General features: G+C 32.0%; 2 protein-coding genes across 2 annotated transcripts in view; one reads left to right on the top strand and one right to left on the bottom strand.

The window, feature by feature from the left end:
• LOC109533571 (CKLF-like MARVEL transmembrane domain-containing protein 4) overlaps window positions 1-9,541 on the bottom strand; it is a gene marked incomplete in the record, with an annotated part of 12,756 nt that extends 3,215 nt beyond the window's left edge. Inside the window, 1 exon segment of the mRNA XM_048664787.1 lies at window positions 9,345-9,541.
• An 828-nt stretch (window positions 9,542-10,369) lies between these two features.
• Window positions 10,370-11,905, top strand: LOC109533575 (mannose-1-phosphate guanyltransferase alpha-A). Its single transcript, XM_019898922.2, has one exon. The coding sequence runs from the start codon at window positions 10,497-10,499 to the stop codon at window positions 11,766-11,768; it is 1,272 nt and encodes a 423-aa protein (XP_019754481.2). The 5' UTR covers window positions 10,370-10,496; the 3' UTR covers window positions 11,769-11,905.
• Window positions 11,906-11,932: the final 27 nt, after the last annotated feature.

Here is an 11,932-nt window from a genome sequence, read left to right as displayed (position 1 = left end):
AACTTTTATCATATAGTATTTTTTTACGAAAAAATGTCTCCTTGGCTTGATCAGTTAAATTATATAAGCTAATGAATAATAAGTAGTAAAATTATTGATGTATAAAAAAACTGGGTTTCAAGCCCACTAGCTCTCTTCATCTGAGTTTAACCAACTTTTAGGTTTAGGACTAGTAAAATACAGGGTGTCCCGAAATTAGGTGGCCAAACTGAAACAGTAAAATCTGCTCTCAAACATAATATTAATCTTTCAAATAAACATGTATCGAAAAATGCTCCCTAGCGGAGCTACGCCTTCTTGAAGAAGGGCCCAGTAGTAGGGTTTTTTTGCAAAATTATTTCTTAACGGTTGAACTTGAAAACGTAAGTTTTAGGAACTTTAGTAATTTTGATACGCTGAATCTAGATCTGAAATTAAAAATGGGGGTAGAAGTACAAAAAAGCTTTAACTTTTTTCTGATACTATAAATCAATCTTTTTTCTACAATTTGTGGAAATCTGAAGTACTTTACGAAGAAAAGGAACTCTTAATTTACTTCGCTCAGACGCATCGTTTACCAACTAAATGACTTAAAAAATATCACTGCTTTATAGAAATATTACTAATATCCCTAAATCCATTGTAAGCATTTTGACTTTTATTGAGTATGAAAAAACTAGTGAATGTCTTCGTGCAATTTTTTTAATTTCTAAAAAAATAATAAAGGATAAAACAAATAAAATATTGCACGAGGCCATACAACACATGATTTAATTTAAAACATATTTTCATATCGGAAGAATGACTCAAAAACAAGGATTGCATCATTTCCATTATAAAAGGGTACATGATTTAAGAGTCAACGATTTTCCAACTCGTACAGAATTTTGCCGTTGAATTCTAAGCCACCAACATATTTTTTTATGGATGGGATAATATTCATTTTTGGAGCCTCGAGAATTCGAGAGCTATTCGAAAGGCAAAATTTCAACATATGTGCTATTTCAATGTATGAACAGGTGTCAAAGGGGATATCTTGCTGGGTCCGATTATTTTACCAAATAGGTTAAATACCCATTATTATTTAAATTTTCTACATCATGATCTACAAGAATTGCTACAGGATATTCTTATAAGCATTCGGTTAGAAATATTCCTCCGGCATGATGGGGATCCAGCCCACTTTGGCCAACCTGTGAGAAATTGGCTAAACCAACATTTTCGAAGCAGGTGGATAGGTCGAGGTGGCCCAGTAAACTGGCCAGCTCGATCGCCTGATCTAAATCCTTTGGATTATTATCTGCCTGTTAATATGTCCAATATTATTTATGCCACAGAAGTAGAAAGCCCAGAAGAGCTTCTCAGGCGGATTTGCGCGGGCGGAAATCAAATAAAACAAACCCCTTTTGAAATCCTCCGTGCCACCCAACATACTAGGAAAAGGTCCAGAGTGCGCATTCAAGAAAATGGAAATTTGTTTTAATATTTACTCCAGTAAATTAGTGTCGATAATAATTTTAACTTTATTGTGATTTATTTTTCTGACTTCGTAAAGAAAATTGAACTGCAATAATATTCACTTAAAATATTAAATGTGTATGGATAGCAGTAATATTTTTAAAGTCATTTAGTGGGAAAATGGTGCGCCTGAGCGAAGTAAATTAAGATGTACCTTTTTTTAAGATTTTAACGAAATACCATGTATGCGAATTCTATCACGATATTTGTTTTAATTGAGTACGCCTGAGCTGTTAAATGAAATTATTTGTTACTACCTACCAAGATTTGTTATTTTTGTAACTGATAAAATGATGTAAACGATCTTATATGTGTGATAGTTGAAAAATAAATAAAAGTTAAATTATACGTTCCTACTTACCAGTTCTAAATCGTTACTTTGAAACTGTTTTTCTGTATCTACTGAAAATTTCGCTAAAAGTCGACATTCAATAAATAATTAAGAATTTGAAACGAAAGACACGGCTGTAGTAGGTAGAATTATCCTTGATAAAATCCAAATAGGTTGCAAACAATAATAAACCGGAACATCCGCGAACTTTAATTTTTCATAATTCAAATGAAAGATGGTACTTACAACAATTAGGTACCTATTTTTTTAACCAAAATTGCGGTAAAATGTTCAATGGAAGTGACCTTAATTTATATAAAAAAAGGAAATACCTTGTTTGTTTATCTCGAAATACAAAGCTAATATAGTAGCGTGTTTAGTGGAAATCAATAGCATTAGGTAATCAATATGCTAATTTAAAATATAAATATCAACCAACCAACAGGCATTTGTTCCGAGCAGCATGAAATAATCGTTCACTATGGTAACGATGATGCGAGTGATGAAATGAACCGAAAAACTGGAATGAATAGCTGGCTTAAAGGAGAAGTGACATCATAATGACGATATACAAATAACGTTTATTAATGATAACATCGAATCTACTGTTTCTCTGAGTTAATAGAGAGAAAAATCCGTTTCTACCTACGTATTCAGCGTGGATCAAATTCGCGGATAAATATAAGTTAAGTAAACTTTATAAGATTTTATAAGCATCAAAAGCATAAACTCAGATATAAAATCAGAACATTTAGGAAGAAAGAAAATATATTCAATTAAGTAATTAAGTAACATCTGGGCCCAGAAAAATTAAAATGACACAAAATATCATTCTCTTAGGAACTTTAAGCAAGTATCAATATAGCACAGTCCATAACGAGTATCAATACTATCGTATGAACTAGTTCGCTTGAGTTTAAAATATATAGAGATAACCGAAAATTAAAAATACCGGGTTTTCCTAATACAATGGTACCTCGAGGAGTTTAATTCGTTTCGTAACTTTGCTCGTACCTCAAAGCAATTTTCCCCATTGAAATTAATTGAAATACCATTAGTCCATTCCAGCTCCCAAAAAAACCAACTAAGTTGTTTTTGTTAAATGTTTTTGAATAAGAAAAATGTATTTACAAGAAGAAACATTTATTTATAAATAACAAATACATTTTCTATAAAAACATAGTAAAAGAAAAAGTCAAGTGCTTACGGAATAACTTTAACGCAAAACTTAATTTTCGTCAGTGCTCTTCGCTTTTTTCGTCACGCTTTACCCATTTCCACCTGCAGATGGTTTAAAAACTGTCCGCGGAGGTTTGTTTCTTCTTCCATTTCAGGATTTTGCGGAAATAAGTTAATCAAGTTTCGTTGAACAACTCCGATGCAGGACCAGTTGCAACTTTTTCGGGGTGATTTTTTGTTAGAATAATGCTTACTTTATATCTGAAATTTGTACCATCAATGTTGTTAAGTTTTTCTTAATGCAGTGGTTTCCAACATGTGGAGCGCGCCCTCCTAGAGGGGCGCAAGACATGCAGCTGTTTCCCAAATATAATTTTCGAATACAAACCAAAAAAGTCGAATAGGTTTATTACATTGAAAATTATTATTTCTTATAATAAATAATAATTTTGTTATGTATATTTTTACATAATATTGAATGTTATTTTGTAGCCCATTAAATAAATTATAATATCAGTTGAGTATTTATGAAATTAGCTTGTTGGAAAATTTAAGGGGGCGCAACAACTTTTTTTTAAGGGGGGCGCAGGCACGAAAAATTTGGAAACCACTGTCTTAATGTGTAATGCATCGCTCGTTCGGCGGCTCGTATCTCAAAACACTCGTATATCGAGGTACCAATGTATATTGCAATTTGCATATGATAAAACAATTTTCCATTATACAGGATGTGTCATAAAAGTACTATCGACATTTTTTTTAACTAACAGACAAAAGCAGATCAAATTATTTTATGCGTTTCTGAATTATGCATTAAATATGCAATTATTTCACTCTTCCTTCATCATTCACTAACCAGAACAGTTCATTGTTTATGAAAAGTATCCGTTGCAATAGGGATTTTCAAAACTATTTTATCAAAAAACGGTAAGAGACTGCAAACTGGTTTTTTCGTTCGCTTGCAGAGGAAAAAATTGGTCTTATTTTTCTCGCCGCAAAATCTCAATATCTACTCAGGTGCATTTTTTTGAAGTTTTTTTAAAATCAAAAACCAACATGTGCTAAGGATATAAGACATATTACTATCAAAAGACGTAGTATCAGATACCAAAGGAATTCAAGTAAAAAAACACAATGATTTCCATTAAAATAACATTCATAAAAATCAGATCAAAAAGTGATTAAAATATTCGAACTGATGATTTTTACAAAATGCACCTAAGCAGATAGTAAAAATGTGAAGTAAGAAAAAGAAAGCACATTTCTTCCGTTAAAACTTAATTAAATATTAAAATAACGACTACAAGGGATACTTTCCACAAAAAAACTTAGAATTACCGGTCAACGGCACAAATAAACGGCTGACTAGGAAGTATAAAATCAATAGTAAGGAAATTTAACGCAGATTTATGATCTGAGGGAAAGGTTTCAGTATGCTATTAAAAAAATCAAAATTGATGTCGGTAGTGCTTTTATGCGACACTTCGTATATTTAAAAATATGTTTAGCATATCGCAAAATTCAGACAACACGGCATTTTAATTTTTTCCTTTTTTTTTGTCTCCAACCATGTAGACGCAACAGAAAAAACTTTTCTCAATTCCATGCTGAATTACATTTGGCTATTTTATTATTACTTGGCATTACTTCAGTTGAACATATTCCTTTAGATTTTCAATAAAGAATATCAAATTTCTTATATTATTAAAGTCTCATAATTTGAAAAGTAGTTGTTTAAAAAATTTTAAATTATGTTTTTGGAATACTAATAATGCCAGTTAAAAAGAACATACATTATTTGAACTAGAATATTTTATACAAATATTTGAATAGGTAACCAGCAAATCCATGTAATCATCGAGAATAATAATCTCAATCAATCATGTTGTCGGCAAAGGAACTTTGTATATTAAAAAAGGGAATTTGAAGAAAACAGCTCATTTGATCATGTTTTGCTCATTTTCACAATAATACAATTACTTTTAATCTCTTTATTCCTCGCAATCTTAGCTTAAGTGGCTATTGTAGAAGCATCAAGCGAGAAAGTTTACAGATTAGACACTCCAGAAAAGGCTTTAAGCAATATTTATTTTCATTTTATGTTTACAATTTGGCAACGGAATCTTTTCAATATTTGAATGAACACAATTTTACTTGCGGTAACTATATACACTAGGTACGTCGGTATGCATAGTTAAGCAGGACCGATTCGCCGTAATGTCGCCGTCATAAATGAACACAGAAGCATTGTTGCCAAAGTTTAGGTAAAGAAAGTCGCATAGTCACAAACTAAAAATCGCTCAAATCGCCCAACGTGGACGAAGGCTTGGTGGTGCTAACTTTTATCGTCCATTTTGGCGTATACCGTAAATGCAACATTTAAGGCATTTAACAAATTTGATCGCCTAATTGCGATTTGTCGCTGAACTTGGCAGCACTGGCAGAAAAATATCCATTGGCCGAGATAAAAATATTATCATATTCGTTCGTTCGCCGATCTTACGTATGTATGCTCAATTCCGTGTTTTTTGGCAAAATGTTGGAGATATTCTTACCCATCTCCGACAATTCGCCAAGTAAATAGTGTTTCAGTATATGTTAATTAATATAAGTATTAAGAACATTTTAAGCTATTAAATATGGATCGAGATCTTCAAATATTGTATACTGTACATCGACATATTTTGGATGCAGAATTGGATATAACGCCGTTGGTTCGCTGCCGACATATGTTATCGGCGAATCGCTGCTCTTGACTATGCATTCGGGCGTAGGTATATCCAAGACGGAGCAGTGCGAACATGCGAATTTAATTAAAAGGAAAAGTCGAATTTCTGTTATATTATTTTTGGTTGTTAATGTGAAAATTAAAGCAAAACCAACTACACTTTCTCGTAGCAAATTTAAGTCCTTATGAAGACCATATTATTAATTTCTTGCTTGGACGTTTAGTTTTCAAGATACAATTCAATATTTCCGGGACAATGCGGTCCTGTCTTGTTTATTTAAAAAATCTAAAATATCTTTTTATTGTGAATACAGCGATGTATAGCGTATTATTATTTACTTGAGGTTTGTTCAGCTCTTTAATTTAATTACCAGAAATGTGTGCAATTTGGTCTGCGCTATGCAGCAAACATTTATTTTTAACAAGATATTTATTATAATTGTTAATATCCGAAACATTTTCATCAAAAATTAATTATCCAAAGTGTTTTGTCTGAAAAACATGGAAGAAAACATATTAAATATAGGTACATATATTAAAAAAGTATAAAAATGTTTGATGTTATCATGTTTGATTTAAGTCAACGAAATGGTTATTTTTGTGTATTTGAACAAGCAACCGGAAAGGAGATAACCAAACTAAAGATTGTTAAATACATAAGTTACTAATCTCAAATGGTCGGGTGAATTTATAAATGAACTTATTATTTGCTGCTACTGAAATCCCGGGAATTTCAACTCGCAAAGTTCGAGGAAATTTGGATATGGTAAAATCCAAACCGTGTTTGATTTTGGCGGAAATGGTACATTTTCCTTTCTTAAAGTTTGGCTTCAAATAATTGTGTATTCCGTGGAAGAAGTTTGCATCTTTTAGTGCAAACCAAATTCTTACTTGTACAGTCAAGAAGCTTATACAAATAAGAAAGTCAAAAGTCAAGAACTGATTGGTATTTAACCTGCGTTGGAATATCCGAAACAACGATAATAAATAAAAGGATTCGTCCAACAGATCCGAATAAAGATTAAGAATAATGTAAGCACACCTGTTCTAAGGTCGCCAGTTTTAAGATACATAGGTATGCTATTTTAGTTATTTTTAATCGAATGGCTTTATTCTGAAATCTTCTTGTTATTAATTTTAATGTTTACGTTATTATTATTAAAAAGGTAGTTGCTAAATAATTCGGAAATTTCATTGTCTGGACGACTGGTGGCCCAGACTCCCATAAAAGCAATCTTGGATGTTTTTTTTTAAATAAAAACCTTCAACGGTGCTTTTTTGTTCCAATAACAAACTGATAACAATTAATGTTTTGGCTAAAAGGCGCCTTTCAGCACGTTCAATAACAATTGGATAAATTAAAGAACTCGTGAAACCAAGGAACAAGGAACCTGCTACAGATCAATTTGTTTAAAAATAGATCAAACTAAATGTATTATAATGTTATATGATGTTGAATTCAGAATATAGTTACACCTTCGATTTAGCTAATAAACAGGGTCGTGTTAAAATTAATTTCTTGAAAATTAAAGGTCGAAGCGGCAAATTGATCATGTGGTTTTCAGGGTGACCTAAAAGGGGCCTACTCAACAAAGTTGTCAGGGAGACCTATTTGAAATTTTTGCACAAAATGACAGTTGCAACCACTTGAATAGTTATCCATTTTTCGTATGAGGGAATGATAATATGTAATACATATAATAAAATCGCCCTAAATAAATTTCGTCAAATGGAAATCCCCCTTTTGATAGTTTTGCTTTATTCAGCATTAAAAATAAGGGTAAGTTCGTGTAAAGTTGTCTATTCCAAAAGTGTTTAGTTTTCGAAATATTGACAATTTAATGTTTTTATATGGCTATTTTGCCCTCATCTCATTTTAAATCCTGCCACTCTTAGTTGCTATGACGAAATTGGCCATTTTTAATATAATCAAATGCCAAAAGAATGCTGACAGATGTCAGTTAACTTTTGAAAATAATTAATGATCATGCCCGGTCTGTTAAATTATACAAACAAAGATTATTTAAACTTATTTATTATTTATGGAAAATATTCTCACATATGTGATGAATTTATATCAATCACAGTTTATGTATGTTATGTATTTTATATGTTATATATATGTATGTTATATGTTATGTAAGTCTGTACATGAATAAGAAAATCCAGTTTTTTTTCAAATTTAGGGGTCTCTTATTTTACTGGTTGCCCTTATAAATTGAACATGCACTGTTATTCTGACGTATTCAAAATTCTTGAAATTTTCTATAATTTATTTTACAGCACAGCATGAAGGCTTCTGTTTTTGTGGACATCGATACAGCGTTATCACATTCTTCATAAATAATAAATAAGTTTAAATAATCTTCGTTTGTATAATTTAAGTGTCTGGGCATGATTATTAATAATTTTCAAAAGGTAACTGACAGCTGTCAGCACTCCTTTGGCATTTGATTGTATTAAAAATGCTCACTTTCGTAATGACAACTGAGTGACAGGATTTAAAATAAGCTGCGGCAAAATATAGCCATATGAAAATATAAAATTGGCAATATTTCGAAAACTTAACACTTTTCAAAAAGAGAGCCTTACACAAACATACATTAATTTTTTAAACTGAATAAGACAAAATTATCAAAAATTTGAAAAAAATTTTTTGTCGAAATTCATTAAAGTAAGTCCTTTTCAGCAATAAATGCGACTAAAATTAAGTAACACAAATTCCCTTATAGGGAAAATGAATAATTATTCGAGTGGATGCAACTGTCATTTTTTTTCTATAGAAAAGTCTTCTTTTCTATAGAAACTGATTGTGAAAAATAACAATTGATCGGTAAATACCCCTTTATAAAAGACTATGCATATGATATAATTATTTTAAATTGACTAGACCTCGATTGAATTTTAGTTTTTGATAAACGGATTGTTATGTCTGGAATACCGGACTCTGGATAGAAAGTCCCACTTCTATTTTGATCCCATCTCGATCAACTTCGACTACCAATTTCGACCAACCTGTATATGATCACACTTCTTCCAACATTTAGATTATTTCTATTTTTTTCAAATAATTACCATGACTAATCTTCTTGGAGGTCACCTTAAAATTACATGCCTACTAATGGTCTAATTTGTGGTAGGTATTATGCGCCTAGTTAAATTATAAATTAGATCTAGACCAATCAAAATAATACCAGCAAACAAACAAAAATAATAAAGCATTCCAGAAAACTAATATTTTATTTGGCTGGTGGTTCATGTAGGACAGTTTCGGGTCGACAAAATTAAATTTATAGAAACGGAAGTTTAGAAAATGGGAAAAGGCAGCTCAAGAGTTTAATGATTGAAACTGGAGAAGCTCAGACTGATTTAAATGTAGAACTAAATTACAAAATCACCATTTATAGGAAACAAAATAGGTCTAGACCTTTTAATCGTTAACTTGAATTAATCATCTATGCCAAGGTAAATAAATGCTATTTATAACACCATGTAGTAAACCACCTTGCAAACGCTGTGGATTTTTATTTTAAACTATTTTTGTAGCAGAAACAGCCCCAACTTTATAGTCGGAAAATTAAGAAAAAGTAAAAAGAAGCGCTCACTTACCGTAAAGGATCCGACACACTATTTTTAGCGATTTATTAAAAAATAGAACACATATCACTGTGCTATTATCCTTATTAGAGGCGTACACCAAACAAAATCTTCGTCTTCTTTCGATCAAACGTTCGCTAATGTAGCTTATGACATGTGAATAATCTTACACTGAGCAACAAACGATGCGCGCATTTTTTAAACGCTCACAATATGCGCGTCTATAATGAAAAAGTGAACGAGTTGGTTTTAAACCAACGAATGGTGTCGATTTAAATATAATGTTACTGTTAATGGGAAGAGAATAATTATTATTCTCTAATGCGCAGATTAAAATGTAAAGTAACTGCTTTGTTTGTAGCTTTTAAAACGTTATTTTTATCAACGGAATAATGAATATGCTTGTCGGTTAAAAACGTTGACAAAAAATATCCAAGACAAATTCGCCAAACTGAACGAATTCGAACATGTATGCATTTCGGGCCACATTTTATTCAGTGTCGGCATTGTTTTCTGACAATTTATTTTTATTTGCTAAGTAAATTGAAATTTTATTAAATTACAAAATATTTTGCAAATTTTACGTATTACCTGACCCGATTTCAAATAAAAAACTTGTTCAAGTCTTGATTTAATTAAGTTACTACTATAGTAATGTACCATTTGGAGTTTTATTATTGTGGATTTTTTAACCCATTTATATAATTTTAGGCAATTAATTGATCAAATTCCCATTAGTAATTATCGTATTATCCAGTTATATCTGTTAAACAACTTTCCATTGACCAACAATTTATTTCAAACATTAATCAACATTTTTTTTGCAAAACATTTTGGAAAATTACTTCAATAAAACATATTTATATATTTAGAAGTTGAAAAATTCAACGGTTTTAATATTTAGAAATGTGATTATTTATTTATGAAAGTTTATACAATTAATTTAAGATCAAATAAGAATTAGAGAGAAACAGAGAGACTATTTGTAATTTGGCGCTTCTTGAGTCACAAACCGAGAATAGATGACGAAGAATGAGGTTAGAATTTGTATTGTTGTTTTTGAGATTAGATTTAAAATCCAGATTTTTCCATTATTTTAATATTGCCACATAAACAATAAGTGTTACACGTACTAGTTCAGTGGTGCTTTGTTCGCGTACAATCATGTTAAAAGCCGTGATCTTAATTGGGGGACCACTGAAAGGAACTCGTTTTCGGCCACTTTCTCTGGATATTCCAAAACCGCTGTTTCCAGTTGCTGGATTGCCCGTGATCAGACATCATATCGAAGCCTGCACAGCAGTGAACGAGCTGAAGGAAATTTTGATAATCGGATACTATCCAGCGAGCCATTTGCAACAGTTTGTTAATGATATGCAGCTGCAGTATAATATTGTAATCAAATATTTACAAGAATTCACTGCCCTAGGAACTGCTGGAGGATTATATCATTTTCGGGATCAGATTAGATCCGGATCACCTGACGCATTTTTCGTTTTAAATGGAGATGTTTGTGCAGATTTCCCTCTCAAAGAGCTGTACGAATTTCACAGAGAAAGATCTGCCACTGCCTTGGTCACTGTGATGAGTACTGAAGCCACACATCAACAATCACTTAACTTTGGCTGCATGGTAATCGACAAAAAAACACAAGAAATAACCCACTACGTTGAGAAACCCAGCTCGTATGTTTCAACGTTAATTAACTGTGGAATTTATGTTTTTTCCCTGAAGATATTTAACACAATTGGAGAAACCTTCAACATCAAACAAGAGGAATATTATAAGAATGGAAACGGAAATGCTTGTAAAGATGCTGGATATCTTCAACTGGAACAGCACATTTTAACATCACTCGCTGGAACTGGAAAAATGTGTGCATTGCAAACAAGTAACTGGTGGTCCCAGTTAAAAACGGCTAGCTCAGCGATTTATGCCAATCGCCACTACCTTGAATTATGCAAAGAAAAACACCCCGAAAGACTAGCAATCGGAAAAAGAGCTGAACTTTGCACAATTATTCCCGATGTTCATATTGATCCAACCGCTGATGTCCATCCGACTGCTGTAATCGGACCCAACGTATCTATTGGCCCTGGTGTTCAAATTGGGGCTGGTGTGAGGATAAGAGAAAGCATAGTTCTGGATGCTGCAGTCATTGAAGAACGCAGTTTAATACTACATAGCATCATTGGTAGACATTCCAGGATCGGGAAATGGGCAAGAGTTGAAGGAACGCCTTGTGATCCCGATCCCAACAAACCTTTCGCCAAAATGGAAAACCCCAGATTATTTAATAATGATGGAAGACTCAATCCCTCGATAACCATTCTGGGATGTTCTGTGAGCGTGCCATCGGAAACCATCTTGCTGAACTCCATTGTTCTGCCCAATAAGGAATTGTCACGAAGCATTAAAAACGAAATCATATTGTAAATTGTTTAAACGCTGTAAATAATATTCCATATTTTGGAAATTATTATAAGAAACTGTAATTAAGAATTTAGTTAAGTTTGATTGATATCAGTGTAGCCATATTTTTGACTGGAATAAAAACTGTTCTAGTTTTAAAACAGTTATTTCTTACGTACAGTAGATTT

Source organism: Dendroctonus ponderosae, unplaced genomic scaffold (genome assembly GCF_020466585.1).
Source record: "Dendroctonus ponderosae isolate FM_Combo_2020 unplaced genomic scaffold, Dpon_F_20191213v2 Dpon_F_20191213_3, whole genome shotgun sequence".
Lineage (NCBI taxonomy): Eukaryota > Metazoa > Arthropoda > Insecta > Coleoptera > Curculionidae > Dendroctonus > Dendroctonus ponderosae.
Note: the sequence above shows the minus strand (reverse complement) of the source record. Positions and strands in the feature narration are given on the sequence as shown.